Source organism: Phascolarctos cinereus, unplaced genomic scaffold, assembly GCF_003287225.1.
Source record: "Phascolarctos cinereus isolate Bilbo 61053 unplaced genomic scaffold, phaCin_HiC Scaffold_1;HRSCAF=81, whole genome shotgun sequence".
Classification (NCBI taxonomy): Eukaryota; Metazoa; Chordata; class Mammalia; order Diprotodontia; family Phascolarctidae; genus Phascolarctos; species Phascolarctos cinereus.
Window position 1 is genome coordinate 8,255,824 of NW_027555514.1, and position 17,406 is coordinate 8,273,229.

Genomic DNA, 17,406 nt, shown 5'->3' on the forward strand with positions numbered 1-17,406 from the left:
CGATGAAATACAGGGAAGCCCACCAGCATATTGGCTAACAGCAAGACAATCTCTCTTCTGGCAAGGATCTAGAGATGCTATCAGACTGAATCTCTGGATTCTAGCTGGTTTGGGATGTAAGCATGCCAGAAAAGTAACAAAATTATTTTATACAAGTCCTAGAGAAGCATGATCCTTTACCATCCTTGTTAAAGGGTTCCAGCAACTCATAATGTTTGTGCTTAGGAAACTCTTTTAAAAACCCTTTTGGTAATAGAGATAGAGTGTGGTGCAATGTATAGAGAACTAATCAGAGTCAAGAAGAGCTAGGTTTACATCGTGCTTTAGATATTTACTAGCTGTTTGACCCAGGGCAAGTTAATCAACCTCTCTGGGCCCCTGTTTCCTCATCAGTAAAATAAAGATAATACAAGCACCTCCTCAACAGAGTTGTCATGATGATTAAGTGAAAAAATATTGGTGATGGGCTTTGCAAATTAGCAAGAGCATAGAGGAATGGAAGGCACTATCACTGTGCTAGTTTAAGCAGAAGACTTCCTTTTCTCTCTGAAAAGGAGGGTCTCTGTCACGCACACAATTATTTCTACCCAGCTATAAAAATGGGTACAACTATGAATCTTTCCTCTGCTCCATGTTTTCAAGCCTTGTGGCTCTCACTCTGCATCTGTTCAGTCATTCGTATGGCTGTCCTTTGTGTCCTCTGCAATGTCACTCCATCCGGCTTCATTTGTGGTCCCCAAAGGGGGCACAAGCCTTTGCTGATAGGCTAATCCTCCCTACTCACCACATCTGGGTCCTTCCTGCTATGCTCAGTTTCAAGTATTCAGAGTCGTTCTTGCTATTTCAATGACTGCACTATATTTCTGATTCTTATTTAAATTATGATGGACCACAACACTTGGAACGTTTCTTCCACATTCACCCAAAGACATTCCTTCCCTGTCTTGGATTTCTGGAAATTATTTTCCTGCCCAATTGAATTAGCCTTCACTTGTCCCTGTTATACTCAAACCTATTTACATCCTTCTACTGCCCTGACTTGTCAAAAGTACTTTGGATCTCTGTCCTTCTCCTTCCCCTCATGGAGGTGTCATCATCACCAATGGATGTTTCAGTCCATCATCTAAGTCATGAACAGCAATGTTCTAATATGAGTTGGGGCTCTGAAGAACTTGACGAGATAGGCATTCCCATGTGGACACAGAACTAGATGAAAGGTAAATCCAAGACAATGCCTGCATGGCCCCTAGAATTCGGGAGACATAATCCAAAGAATTTAGAGCAGGAATAGGAAAGAGCTCATGGTCAAAACTTCTACCAGAGCCATCAGCCCAAGGAGGAAGGTGTACATTCAAGAATGGAATGTTGATGACAAGTAGAACAGATTCCAATGAATAATAAAAGCTACAATTGTCTAAATCACCACAGACTAACTCCAATGTGCAAAAGAGGCATATATACAAGAAAATGAAGGTGGAAGCTAGGACAGGTAACTGAGAATGAAAAGAAAGGGAGGGGCAGGATGGTAACAATTGTGGGAAAGAAGGCTGAGCTACTCACTTTTTGTGTGTGTCGGTTCTGTTTTATCTCCCAAAGGGAAATTTTTGGATTTACTAGAATAAAAAGTAACAAAGAGTTGAAAGCCAAGGTGAGCAATGGTAAGGGTGTGTTTTTATAGCCTCAACAATTCACGTTACCAGGTTTGGATGAACTACCTTGCAGGATATTTACTGAAAGGGCTGGTAAGTGTGATTGCTGAGCTGCATTCAGTGATCTTGGAAAACTAGGGAACAGTAGAGGCGCTGCAGAACTAGAGACAAATGTATTGTCCTAATTGATTGTGAGAAATGTGAAAAGAGTAGATTCTTCAAAGTCTAGGTTACTGAGCTTTATTTTTAACTGCTGGCAATATTAAAGAATATATAATTAAGGGGATGATGTATCAATATTTAGAAAAAGAAGTTGTGGTCAGTAATAGCTAGCAAGGGTTCATTAAGAATAAATCATTTCAGATTCCCTTCATTTTCTTTTTAAATAGGGTAACTAGATAAGGGGGGAAAAGCATACTTGGAATTTAGCCAGTCATGTGACAATATTTCTTGTGACATCTTTGTGAACTAGATGGGGAGATTTAGGCACGATGGTAATATAGATTGAATGACTGAACATATACAGTATCAATGGTTCAATGTCAACCTGGAATGAGATTCCTAGTGAGTCCACCATACTTCTGTCTTTTTCCCTGGGCTATTGAACATATTTATCATTGATCAGATGAAAGCATATATAACATCCTTATAAAATTTTCAGGTCACCTGAAATTGTAAGGGCAATTCAGGCTCAAAAAGGTTCTCAACATCTTAGTATTATGAGTTAAGCAGAAAGAAAGGGAATTGAATAGAAATGAATGTGAAGTTTTATATGTGAGTTCAACACATCAACTCCACAAAAATATGAGTTGTGTAGAATGCAACTTGATATACAAAAATCAACAACCTGGGAATTTAGTGGGCTGCAAGATCAAAATAACCCAGAAATATGTCACAGCAGGCAAAAAACATATGACCTTGGATTTTATTAATAATACCATAGTGCTTAGACGAAGGGAGACAATACTCCTACTGTACCCTAGCCAGAAAAGATCTACAATTTTATGTTCAGTTCTGGAAGATGCCACATCTCAGGAAGAACATGGGTAAATGAGCATATGCCCAGATAAAGACAATAAGGATGATAAGAGAACAGAAAACCATGCCAGTCATGCAGCTATTAGAACAACTGAACATGGTTAACCTGCAAGAGAGGCAATTTAGAAGAGACATAATGATTTCTTTCTAGTATCACAAGGGTGGCCAAATGCAGGAGGAATTAGATTTATTCTGTTTGGCCATGACCTTTGGGTCGGGGGAAGGTGAACTTGGACCAAATGACTGGAAGTCAAAACGAGGAAGATTTCTGCTCAACAGAAGAAAAAAACAATTCTTAGTTAGGACATCCTTGTGTCAAAAGGACTGCCTCAGAAGTCAGAATGAGTGCCTTCTGGGGTGGCCTTCAAATGGGAGATGGAAGACCACTTGTGAATTCTTTAACATGAAGTCCTGCTCAGTTCCTTGCTGGACTGGATGGACCTTGAGGTTTTTTCCAACTTTGAAGTTCTATGGTTGTGTTAATAATCACATATCTCTATTGGCAAATAAGCTGAGGGAGCAGAAATCCTATTTGCTCAGCTTCATAGTGAAAATCTAACTTTGGAACAAAGAAATATCTGAAGATCTTCTACATTTAATGATAATCCTTTCTACTCATTTTTTCATTGTTTTCATTGTGTGGTATTGTTGCATTATATTGTATTTTTCCTGGACCGGTGATTTCATCAGCAGAGAGAACCCATGGTAAGGAAGTACATCCATTAATACAGAGAGACATCTGTTCTGTACTTCATGCCCTCAGAAAGTTGAGTTTTCCATTGCATTTCTATGATTCCCCGTTCTTTTTTATCCAACCTAAAATTTTGCACAGGGAAAAGAAACCTGGTAAAAAGTCATCATGACACATAAAACACTCATTTAGCAGCATAAGCAAATAGGATGAACATGACATAGAATCAATTAACTTATTGCTCTTTGACATTTATGTTCTAATTTCCCAACTGGAGGTCCAGCAGTCTTGAGGACACCTATGAGATGATAGTTTATTTTTCACACATAATTATTTCCTCGCATCTACTCCACTGAAGGCTGGCAGAGAAAAGAAGTCCTGTTCTTTATCACACTATGATTACAAATCCAATGGCATATTTTCCCATGTACTTTTTTTTTATTTCTATGAATTAAAACCAACCTAAACCCATAGAATTCATAGGATCATAGAAAATATTGAAATATTATTTAATTGTTTTGGGCTGTCTTCATTTACTTGATGCATTTGTTTTCTCCAATGCGATATGAATTCATGTAGGAATCAAGGCAAAATGAAGCAGGTTCATCCCAGAAGAAAAGCTTAGTTTGACAGGCACTGGGTTAGTCTGCTTCAGACTAGAAAAGAAGGATTTTTCTAACTGCTGAACAACTGACATGAGGTTTTCACATATTCTTAGGAAATAACAGAAAAGCCATTATTTTAAAAGGATCATTTATTAAACTTTTTTTTTTTACAAATTACAATCATGTTTTCTGTTAAGGCTTTGGTGTTCTATATGTACATATACATATGAAACAACAATGTGTAGTTTTATTAAGATGAACTTAAGCAGTAGACAGTTTCTGAACTACCAACTACTAACTTTGCCTTACACTGTATCTCTTGCTATTCAATGCCATATAAAAAACAAAAACAAAAACAAAAACTTTCCTTCTGATGAAATGACTTATTCCCATTGTAGAAGCAATACCTGATATTTTCTAATATTTTATAGAGATGACTTTGGGCAATAGTTGGCATACAAACTCTTCTAAAAGATGCCTAATTTTATGATCCTTAAAAAAAACAACATTTTTTCAAGCTATAAGATAAGAAGAATTGAAGAGCTAGGTAAGGTGTATAATACCCTATTAGCAGCAGTCGATAGTAAATGCAACAGAAGATTTGTTTTGTCTGTGGTACAAAGAAGGGTGTGTTCCATTCATCTCTTCTACTTCATCTTCCTCTAATGGAAGGAACACAAGTTAGCATGTATGCTTTGTCTTGGAACAAGAAAACAGAAGGGAGACATGATGAAGATTGTCATTAGGAGTGTCTATTGCCGTCAGCTAATATGAATACTTTGTAAAAGTTAGTGAAGACAGGAAAATGCCATAAGGTAAATATATACAAAGTTAAAATACATTTCTTATCCAATAAACAGTGATTCGGGGCCCTGGGACTGTTCAGGATAAAATGTCTCCTATTTTGCTCTCCATAGCAATTTATTTTTCAGTGCAAGCTAAGCAAACAAAGACCTGCCCATTGTCCAAGGCATGGCCAACGAGTGCAGAATGTTCCAAGCAAGTCCATCTTCAGCATCATCACCATGGAGGCCCCTCGGGGAAGTGGCACTTGTCAGCCTTCTACAGCTCAAGAGGGGCAAGCAGGAGAAGGCTGACTGTCAGAAAGCCAATGCTCGTTACCATTGTCTCCTCCCTCTGTAAACCACATCTGGGTAAGTAAGGCTCGCCACGCTAGCGTTTCTTTCCTGAGAACGGCGCTCGCTCGGCGCATCCCCCTCTCGGTATCATAAGTGAGCGTGCTCAGAGCTGTGGTCGCTATCATGGCTGTCATCATTGGCTAACGAGTCCCCTGTGTGCTGGAGACCAGTGGCCCCGATGCCAGAGAGCTCCGAAGGCAGCAGGGTCCCCTTTTTCACATTCACCAGTTCCTTTTCTCGGGCAGCTGCCCCTTGCTGGCCTCCTTTTACCCGCTTCCATTTCATCCTCCTGTTTTGGAACCAGACTTTCACCTTGAAAAGCAAACAGAAGAAAAAGAGAGTGGGGAAAAAGGAGAAAAAAAGTTAAGTCCCAAATTTAAAAGGGGGGGGGGATGATGTTGTATATACCACTATAAATTTAAAATAAATACAGCACATGAAAATTTAAGATATTTCCATTAAACACACACACACACACACACACACACACCCCTAGAAGACAGAAAGCTCAGGTACTTTTTATTAGCTATGTCTGTGGGAGAAGGAGGAGTGAATTCATCCCCAAACAACGTACATTGAATGTGAATTCATTCATGGAATGGGAACTCATGAATTTTGTGAGCAAAAGATAAAATAAATGATTTCAATTCCATCACACCAAAAAGCTTTTTCATGAGCAAAAGTAATTAAGCTAGAATAAGAAAATAAGTGATTGACTGGGATGGGGGGGCTTTAAATCAAATATCTCTGCATATGTATCTGATATTTAACATACAGATACAACTAAATAGAATGTACAAAACCAAAAGTTATTCTCTAATAGATAACGTGGTCAAAGGATATGGACAGTTCACCAAAAAATTGTAAACTATTAATGGCCAAATGAAAGAATGTTCTACGTTACTACTAATAAACGAAATGCAAATAGAAACAATCCTGAGATTTCACCTTACATCTGGCAAATTGACAAACATGCCAAGAGATGGGAACAGTCAATGCTGGGGACATGCTGGGGAGAAGCAGAGATATTAGAGTGCTGCAAGTGCAGCTGTGAAATCATGCAACCATTCTGGAAATCAATTTGGAATTATGTGGAGAAAATGAGTAAAACTGTCCATGTCCTCTGACACAGAGATTCCACTGCTAGGCATATGTTCTTGGAGGTCAATGACAAAAAGAAGGGCCCCATGTGCACAAATGATATTTGTAGAAATGTATTTTATGTTATCAAAGAACTGGAAGCAAAGTCATCATCCATTTATGGGGAGATGGCTAAGTAAGTTGTGCTGCATGAATTCAATGGAATGCACCCAGATGGCCCAAGCATGAATCTAAGCATCACAGAGGTGAATGAGATGATGTCTAGAAAATACTGGAAAATGAAGTAAGCGTAATCAGAAAAAAAAATGATATCTGTGATGACCACTACCAGGGGATAGAGAAAAATATCAAAAATAAAATAATAAAAAAATGAAAAAATGAAAATTCATAATGACCTAGTGTAGCCTCAAAGAAAAGGCAAGAGGAAAGGACTTCCTCCTATTTCTTTGGGGAAGGGAGAGGGAGTAATGTGCTTACAATACAGCATATAATGGGACACTTTTTTATTCTAATTTTTCTGAGTTGCAGGAATTCTCCGCCCCTGCTTTCTTATTCTTTTTCATCAAGGATGGCTACCTGGGAAAGGGAGGGAGAAGACATACAATGGAAAATGAAAGTGATATAGAATATCAATAAATATTTATGTAAAAAAAAAAAAGAAATATTGCTTCTTGCTCCAGTTCTTTGCACCAGCTTAAATGCTTTGGGGCTCATGAGGGGATGCCTGGTGAGTCAAGATTCAATGTGTGCAAAGAGGACTGCTGTGTTATGTTAGATTTGGCATGGGATCCCAATTGTCAGTTTAGGGTCCCGCCCAGTGGTTATAGCCTTTTTGTTCTATGAATTCCTCAAATAGTCACTTATTAAATGGGGTACAGTGATATTATTAGTGAGTGGTCACAAAACCCACACAACTTCTGCTAAAACCACTTTTGGAGCAGCTTGTATATACCAGGCATGGTGCCAAGCACTGGAAACCCAACTACTTCCTTAAAACACATAGAAAGGAAAAGGAGAACCCATAGAGAGCCAATATAGCTGCTGACCCAAATCTTACTGGTCCTCCCAGAACCACCTCATGTCCTACATTCTTCATTATAGTTATACCTATTGATGTTGGTGCCCAGAGAAATCAGGGAAAACCTACCCTGGCATCTACCTTGTAATTAATGATGTGAAAATAATACAGGAAGTTATTAAGAAGTTATTCCACTAAGTTGGAGGCAGACAATATAGTAATGACTAGCATTTATTCGGTGATTTAAGGTTTGCAAGGCATTTTACAAATATTATCTCATTTTCTTCTCACAATAATCCTCAGTTGGTGCAATTATTATCACCATTTTATGGATAAGGCAGGCAGAGGTTAAGTGACTTTTCCAGGGTTAATAAATATTTCAGACAGGATTTGAACTTGGATCTTTCTGATCCAGGTCCAACAATCTATCTATTGAGCCCTAGATTCCTTTTTTTATCTCATTATTTCTTACTAATTAAGTGCTAAGATCCTAATCAGTAATTAGTTGTTTCTAAATGATTTTGCTTCTTAAATTTTCACAATGTATAACCTCTGTGGCCTTGAGATAAAGCCCTGGTCCCCGTCCTAGTTATAGCTTTCTCTATTCACCTTCATTAGGCACTGCCTCTGATTGTGACCTCCTCCAGAGCTCATTTATTGCCTGTACCACGTATGTAGATGAGATCTTGTATATTTTGTACCATTAGCTAACTCCATGCGCCTCTCTCCTCAGGCAGACTTAGACTTCCTGAGAGCAGGAATAATTTCTTATAATGTTCTGTATTCTCTACAAGGCTTATAACAGTGCTGTGATTAACACTGTGGATTCAAAGAGAGACAAAAGACAGTCCCTGCTCTCTGGGAACTTGCAATCTAAATGGCGGGACTATTTGCAAACAAACACAAGATACACACAGAACAAATCAGGGAATCAGTAGAGAGAAGGTGCCATGAGGAAGGGGGACCCAGAACGGATTCTTGGAAAAGGTGAGACTTTAGCCAAAACTTAAAGGCAGTCCAGGAAGCCAGGAGAGAGAGATGAGGAAGGAGAGAATGGCAGCCATGGGGGACAGCCAGGAAAAACACGTGGCATCTGTAAGAGGAAGAGTCAGGAGGCCAGTGTATCTGGATCCCAGAAGATATGAAGGACACTAACTCCGGATTACCTCAGGGTTAGGTGTGTAATACTGTATAGAAGTCGTGGGCCGAGGCAGCAGCCCACGTTGGAAAGCAGCGTGGCAGAAGCTTGGGTCCTTCCGCCCCCTGGCTCTGCTTCTGCTATGCCTGGGCAGGTCTCTGAGGGAAAACTACATTTTGCTAAGAGGATGATAGCAAGCTTAGGTTGATGCCCATTTGGTAACTGGTGAGCCAGTAGAATATCTTGGGTCCCTGGGATCCTTGGATTATATGTTTAGATCTGCAAGGGACCTCAGGAGTCATCTAAACCAACCCGCTGAGACCTAGACAGATGAATGATCTTACCCCCCGTCACAAAGGCGAAGGGGAGAAACCAAAATTCAAACTCGGATCCTGCGACACCGAGTTCAGCTAAATTCCCTCTTTGTGGCGCTGTTTACGAAGGTCCACAGCGCGCAACGGCGGGCCATGAATCCAGTCCTTCTTCCTAAGTCCAGGCTGGTTCTCTGGCCAGCATATCACATCTCCTCCCAGCAGTGCCCACCTACCTACGTCAGTGAAAGAGATTTTCATGCAAGGACTTCCCTACCTCAATACAGTTACAGCCCCAAACAAAACAAAGCCAAATGAAAATGCATTTTAACTTCAAATTTGTGCAGCCACTCCCTGGGCTGTGAGCATGAAAGTTTCCCCACTAGCATATCGAACTTGTGCATGCACACTTGGGTCATACCAACCGGGAATTCCTCAAAGCAAACACGCTAAGCAGTATTTTAAGCCCTCCCATCAGTAAACACTAAGCAGGCCCAAAGATGAGTAGTCTGCTTGGTCACATGTGTGGCTTCAAGCCAGAAAAGTCTCCTCGGCCCTGCCCCACCTCACGCACCACAGCCCCTTCCTCAGGGTTCCCTGGTTCATCAGGTCACAACAGCAAACCACTCCCAGACTGTGCCCAGATTCTACCCTCTCTTCAAATATCGCCAACAGAACAAAACAACTTTTAACTCCACTCAACGAGGTACAGCAAAAACCCTCAGAAGGAAGGATTTAACCTGGGTTTGTATCATGCACTGAGGCTAAAAAGAAATGCAGGATCTGTATAAAAAGAGACAGAGAACAGGATCTGAGCTTCCTGCCTCTTTAATCTATCACTCAGATAGTGGGAAAACTAGATCCAATTTAATTATGTTCTTCAAACGGCGCTTAATGTTGTCTTGGATTATTTTTTTTTTTGCTGGAAAAGGGTTTCGTTCTTGGCTCTACTTCAGTCTTTCCATGGAAACTTAAGCAAATGTTCCTATTTCTCAGTGTCCAGTTCCACATTTGTAAGAGGGAGACATCTGGGTTTCCCAGAATCCTCGAGGGGGCATTTTCTACACAGAAACCCCAGAGGGGATGAACACACAAAACACCGTCCTCACCAACACTCAGGTCTAAAAGAAAATCCTTTCAATTAAGTCAGTGGGATCTTGGCAGGAATATGTGAGGAACTGACTAGCCAAGCCACAATTTATATTTTTCATTTTTAAAATCTACACTCATTTCCTTTTTTCCCCCTATGTGGATTATATCCGTCTGCAAAGTGGCCCATCCCATGTTAAAGAAGTAGCTGAGTACAGTGGTGATTTCACAAAAAACTATCCCGTCCTATGCTATGCTTTGTACTTCCTGGAGAATGGTTTGTCCATTTTCATTAACAGCTTAACGAACTCAAGAAAAAGGCTCTCTCTCTGCCCACAGCTGGTATCCAAAAATATGAGGCTGAAACCCACTGGATGTTTATCTAGTGACTCTAACATGAGAAAGGCCTTTCGAGAAGGATTTCCTCCAGGGATCAGATACAAATATCTGAAAAATGAACTTGCTTTGGAATTTGTAAAGAGTGAATAATGGGGAAGGAAAAAAGAGGTGTGGAAACTTGAGCCTGGTATGTGCTAGAAACAGGGAGGAAATGGGAAGACTTGTGAATTCCTACTTCATTTGAATTAATGGCTTGTATTGTCCTTTCTGAATTGGATCAGGAAGGCACAGAATTGAGAGCTTTTGTTAAAACATGGTGGTAAGAAGGGAGAATATTTGGAACCCAAAGTTTTAAAAACAAATGTTAAAAATTGTTTTCATATGTAACTGGGAAATAAGATATACTGGCAATGGGGTATAGAAATGGATCCTGCCCTATAGGAAAATTAAAGAGGAAGAGAATAAGAGAGGGAGGGGAGATAGAATGGAGGGCAGATTAGGGGAAGGGGTATTCAGAATGCATGCCATCTTGGGGTGGGAAGGGACAAGATGGAGAACTCAAAATCTTATGAAAGTGAATGTTGAAAACGAAAAATAAATAAATTGATTTTAAAAAAATTTTTAAAAAAAGCATGGTGGCCAATGGAAGGGAGAGGGAGAGAACCAAGGAATGGGAGCCCAGGGGGTTTTCTCTGGCCACTCCTTAAATCTGCCCAAAGAGCTATCCGCAACAAATGATGATGATGTCACTTGTTGTGTTAGTATCAGATGATACCACAACACAGTTGTCAGCAAAGAAAACTGCTGTGTTTATGCAGAATCTTCATGGAATGGAAGGCTTTGGACAAAACAGATTTTAACCTTTTAGGTGACAGCAACATTTTTGTTTGAAACACTGTATTGGAAAGCTGCATCCACGTCTGAATCAGGGGGCATATACACTGAATGTTGTTGTGGAAAGAACACTGAATTTAAATGAAGCAGGTGCAGGTTTGCCTCCTTAATGCTTGTGGGACTTTCAGGGGGTCAGTTTTCCTTTGCAGGGCCTCAGTTTCCCTCCCCTGTCAATTAGGAGTGTTCTATTAGCCACCCAGCAGGAATCCTTTTGAGATAACTTCAGTGATTAATAATCCCTTCTCGAAATTACTTGAAATTCTTTTTCTTTCCTCATTTGTCTGTTGTTCCTTGCCCACCCCTACCCCTATTTCCTGATGTAGCCCCTATAAAGGGACAGGAAGGGAGAATAGGCCTTTATGAAGTGCCTACTACATGCCAGGCATTATGTTAAGCACTTTACAAACATCATTTCCTGTAGGCTTCTTAGGGAAGCAACTATTTCATTAGTATTTTTTTTAATCCTAAATTCCTAGTATTAGAAAACTACTTCATTTCACTATTTTTCATTATATTTTAAGCCCAGGTTCCTAGGACTAGATAATTAACATATTTTGGTGTATCAATGTCAACAATGAGCCTCAGTTTTCCTTATCCATACAAAAAAGGGAATTGGGCCCGACGGTTTCTGAGGTCCTTGTCTAGAGACCATACCTAGCACCCCAAGGGACCTCGGAGTGGAATAGACCCTCTGCCAAGTTGGCCGATCTCCATTTTGGAAGCCTTCAAGCAAAGGCAGCCTGATTGGCTGAGTTGCAGTCAAGCATGAGGGAATGAGGTGGACACTGAGGTCCCTTCATCACGGAGTCGGAACTCTGTGAAGCTGCTCCTAGATTAGTCCTCAAATCCCTTCTGGCTCTATTCTATGACCCTAGAACACAGCTAGTTAATGACTTAGGGCAGCTACTTCCACCTACCTCCATGGGGATTTGCTGTCTCCCAGCCTCTACTTGCTGCCCTCCAACTTCCTGAAACACTCATGGAACTCATGGCTGGCCGGGGGAGCCAGATACGCCAGCATCCCACAGAACCCAGTCACACGGAAGGCCCCTGAAGGCTGTTGAGTTTTGTGTGTATATCCCCAGAATCGAGCACAGCGCCTGACGCACATTAGGAACTTAATAGACGCTTGTTGACTGATTGTGTAAAATGAAAACCTGCATGCTTGGTGCCCCAGCTTCCTATTAGCCAGTTCCATTCAGTTCTGAGAACATTTCCAGGGGTGTAGTTCTTCTCAAAGCTGGAGAGGAGGCTAAAGCTCCATCTGGGATAAGTGGGACATTTCCCTTTCTCAAGCTCTGCTTGTGGGACAACCGTGAAAGGAAGATTTGGAAAGTTTATTGCCATTTCAAAGTGTACAGACTGAAAATGTGGCCAATTCACATGAGTCAAAAGAAGACTTTCTTTTCAATCTCTTAGTGACCAAAGTAAAAGCATGACTTTTAATTATCTTCTTACTATGCAACAGTATCCCTAACTTTTGAATTATTCTTTCTGAATGGTAAACAATGATGGAACATCTATCACACAATGTAGTCACAATGTACTCACAGGTATAATGAAAATTTCTATGACAGGAAGTCCTCCTGGTTTTCCTTCCACGGATCTGACCACTCTTCAGCCTCTTTTTCTGGATCTTCATCTGGGTTCTTCCTGATTACTCTTCTTTTCACCTTCTACACTATTTCACCTGTTGATCTCACCAGCCTCCATGGATTCAATTATCTCCTTTATGCAAATACTTTTCAGATAAATCTATTCAACTCTAGCCTCTCTCCTGACCTCCAATCCTGGGTCTCCAACTGCCTAGTGGACATTTCACACTGGATGTCCCACAGGTAGTTAAAAGCTCAACACATCAGAAACTGAACTCATTATCTTTCCCCCAAATCACCACCCTCTTTCTAACATCCCTTTCATTGTCGAAGGCACCACAATCCTCCCAGTCACCGAGGCTGGAAGTCTTGTCATCATATCCAACTCTCCAATCTCTCTCATTCCCCTATATCCACTCTGTTGTTAACTTCTATTAACTCTACCTTCATGGCATCTGCATCTACTTCCCCTTTGCTCTTCTGATACTGCCACTATCCGGAAACAAGCCCTCATCCCCTAACACCTAGACTGGTGCAATAGCCTTGGAAATGGTGCTGCCTGCCTCAAGTCTCTCCTCTCTAGGCCATCCTACAGTCAGCTCCACAGCCACTGGCCTAAAGCAAATGTTTGACCATGTTACTCCCCTACTCGATAGACACCAGTGGCTCCCTATTACCTCCAGGTTCAAATACAAAGTCTTTTGTTTGACCTTCAAAACGCTTTGCAATCTGACCCCTCTCTATCTTTCCAGCCTTTTCAATACTTTATAGCCCTCCATGTTTTCTACGATCCAGCGTCCTTACTGTTCTTGGACAAGGCAGTCTATATCTTGACCAAGTATTTTCATTGCTTTCCCGATGCCTAGAATTTTCTCCCTCCTCATCCCCACATCCTAGCTGCCCTGGCTTCCTTTAGGTCTCAGGTCTCAGCAAAAGTTCTACCTTCTATAAGAGGCCTCTTCTGGATTCCTAAGTGCTAGTGACTTCCTTCTGAGATAGCCTCCATTTACCCTATGTATGTACATGTCATCTCCCCCATTAGAAGGTGAGCTCCTTGAAGACAGGCAGTGTTGTTGCCTTTCTTTTTATCCCCAGTGCTTAGCACAGTGCGTGGCATATAACAAACATTTCATAAATGCTGACTGACTTGACTTAACATGGAAAATGGAGGCTAGAATCAGAAAACAAAAATGAGCCCCAACAGGAGGCTTGAAGACCTTCTGGAGGTCTCCATTTTACAGATGGTGAAACAGCGGTCCCCAGAGGGAAAGGGACTTTTCCAAAATCCAAAATCCAGCCAATAGCAGAAACCTCCTGACTTGAGAATGCTCTACTAGTCTGCTTTCCAATATCAGACTAGGATTCCCAAGGATGGATAGAATTATTTAGAACATCTGCTTATTGGCACAAATACCCTACTTCCGTTTCCTTGGTTAATGACTTATTTTGCATTCACATCCCGCAAGCTGATGACTAGGCTATTGTTTAAATTAGTTAAGGGACATATGACCCTGTATCGAACATCTCTTTGGGAACCATGCTGCTGAAAGAAGCTTGTTGTGGGTGATTTCTCTACATGATTTATATTGGAAGCAGAAATTACATCACCCTTTCATATGAATATTAAAGGAGAGGAAAATGCGATATAGTAAATAATCTCTGCATCATTAAAATTTATTGTGGTATATTAAGTCATTTAAAATACAATGCCTGAATAAAATCTTAGTTGTACTGCAGATGGCCGAAAATTTCTCCCTGCCTTTTCATAGCCATCTCCCCTTTCTGGAATATACTCCCTCTCTTCCTTCAAGATACAGCTTAAGGGGGGCAGCTAGGCGGAGCAGTGGATAGAGCACTGGCCTTGAATTCAGGAGGACCTGAGTTCAAATCTGGCCTCAGACACATTATACTTACTAGCTGTGTGACCCTGGGCAAGTCACTTAACCCCATTGCCTAGCCAAAAAAAAAAAAAAGATACAGCTTAAGCACTACCTACTGCTACTATTACTAGTACTACTACTAATAAAAGTGATGATTATGATGATGATGGTGGTGGTGATGACAATGGTGATGAAGATGATAATGACAACTAATAAAAAGATCTAGTATTTATACGGTGACTACTATTTGCCAGTCAGTATATCAAGCACTTTTTATAAAAGCATTATCTCCTTTGATCCTCACAAGAACTCTAGGCAGTAGGTGCTATAATTATTCCCATTTTACAGTAATGTGAGGCAAATAGAAGTTAAGTGACTTGCCCAAGGTCACACAGGTAGTAAGTGAGAAAAGATTTGAACTCAGGTCTTCCTGACTCCAGGGCCAGCAATCTATCTACTGCACCACCTAGCTGCCTTTTCTACACAAAGTCTTCTCTCATCCCCTCAATTGCTAGTGCCTTCCCTTCTAAATGACTTCATCAATTTACTTTAGATTTATTCAATTAGATTTGTATTGAATTTCTTTTCATTTATTTTGGAAAATATTTCTAGATTATTCATCTGCTCAGGGCAAAAACAAAGTATTTGAAGGCTTGTATTCATTAGTTGTCTAATTATTTTACCATTCCATTCAACCAACATATATTAATTAACTTTAATAGGACCACTATATGTGCCTAGCATTGCACTTACTGGGTGCTGGCTGCTCCTTGAGAGCAGGGACTGTCTTTTGCCTCTTTCTGTATTCCTGGCACTTAGCAGAGTGCCTGGCACATAAATGTTTAGTGTCAATTAACTACTATTACAAAGATAAGCAAAGTGAGACCAATGAGGAGGAAGAGAACACTAGTGACTGGAGGGGGTGGAGCAGAGTAGGCCTCCTGGAGTCCTGGGCACCTGAGCTGGAGAGGAAGCTCACAGACCAACCAGCCTGACCCACACCAGAGTAGGAACCCTGTCTACAATAGCACCTGCTTGAAACTCCCTACGCTTAAGATAGAATTGATGTAATTCTTGGCTGCAAAGAAACCCAAAGGCTCTCTGCCCCCATTCTGTTCCTGCTACTTTGGGTATGAGCCCATAGACAGGGCGATTCAGTATGGCATAAGTTTCTTCCCAAGCTCCAAAGGGCGTTGTGACAGACTAACTGAGAAGCCATTCTAGTCTGCTCCCTAGGAATGTATGCTGGGCAAGTACTCACTCAGAGAAAGTGGACAACACCAGGAGAGCAGAGGAGTGCCAAGGCGAAGAAGCTGATTTCATTTCAAGTTCACTTGCATTCCTTTAATAATACTATGATTGTTCCTCGTCGCTCCTCTATTTCTAGCCCATAGATTATAATTGTCATCATATGCAGAACTCTTTACTTTTGCTCTGTTTCTAGAATTTGGTCTCCTTTTATCAGTGTATGGGGGTGGGGGGAGAAAAAGAAAACACTAGAATTACTGCTTAATTTTAACTACAGGAGATTTCACTTACAAATGCCAGGAAGAAATTCATGACTTATAGTAAATTCCAGAATGAGTCTTGAAGTTAAATTTGCTATTATTAGACATAAAATTATTTTTACAGAAATGTAATCATTAGTCCAAGAGTTACTTCCTCAGCTTAGAAGATGGATGACTGAATGAGGGAGTGGCAGGAAACACATTCAAACTTTAGTAAAGTTGGGCCAGCCTCTTACACCTGATATTTCATCTGATGCGCCTTCATCTCTGCTATCTCTGGTGTCCCTGACCTCTGGCAAATGGCCCTTGGAGGTGCTAACAGTCCCTACAAAGGATAATGGCCAACAGTGAAATAAGCAAGTAGGGGACAGTAAGTAGATCTAGTTCCTTGACTACTGTTGCACAGTTGATTTATCCTTTATTTTATGAGCATGAGTCTTCTTAGCTAGGTGGGAATTGGACATGTTATGCTATCTTCTTCTTCCTGAAGTTATTAGCATAAATAAATATTGGTGTCTAAAAGAGGCTGGAGTGAGTAAGGTAACAATAATGATTGTCATCATCCTCATCCTCATCATTTGGGATTTTTAGTTCACAAAGTACTTCCCTCACTAAACTGTGACTTGGGTAACAAGTCCCAGTGATGGGGGAAAAGGGGAACTGCCCAAGAATTGCCTAGAGCGTACAGTGTGAAGTGTGAACATGTCTTAAGGCATCAAGGCTGCTTCCATATTTACTAGTCCCTAGATTTAGGAGTCGTATATAAAGGCAGAGTGTGTGGATCTGGCTCACACTGTCACATTCAGTATTTTGGTAGGTTGAGTATGATTATTCCTGATGAAGTATTGCTATTCATGTCTATGGACTATTTTAATTGTTTGGGTGTTATTAAGAATTTTTTTTAAAAAAGCAAAGCTAATGTTTTACTTAAACTATGCATTAAAAAAGATTTACAGTACCTTAAGCATGTTTTTACTACATCTAGGGTTGAAGATATTTCCTGAGTAGAAAACAGCTCTGACTTTATAATTGAAGTCATGGGTAATATACAATCTACATAGAATAGGTGTGCTTTGTGGCTTATTGTGCTCAAAGGAACACATTGTGTCCCTTAAGGAATAGCTATCTTCACCTGTGTGTCACTACAGTTACGGAATGTGTATGTACATATATGCATCAGACCTATTCACATGCATATATGTTTAAGCAGATAGATATAACCATACATACATGTATACCCATGAAATAATGTGTGCAAACATGTTTGGAAAGTAGATATTCTTTGATAAATACATACACATGTAGTGTGACATGTCTACATGGCTATACACTTATATGCTTAGTTTTGTCTATGTCTATGTACATATAGGTAGATAGGGAAGTAGAATGATAAGAAGATGAAATAGATGAG

The 17,406-nt window shown here is 40.4% G+C and overlaps 1 protein-coding gene across 1 annotated transcript in view; it reads right to left on the reverse strand.

Moving 5' to 3' along the window:
• Positions 1 to 4,114: 4,114 nt before the first annotated feature.
• Positions 4,115 to 17,406, reverse strand: part of MEOX2 (mesenchyme homeobox 2) — an 87,550-nt gene continuing 74,258 nt past the window's right edge. Inside the window, exon 3 of the mRNA XM_021000123.2 lies at positions 4,115 to 5,434. Within this exon, the coding sequence (XP_020855782.1) occupies positions 5,210 to 5,434 (225 nt within the window). The 3' untranslated portion in view covers positions 4,115 to 5,209. The remainder of the gene's footprint in view (positions 5,435 to 17,406) is intronic.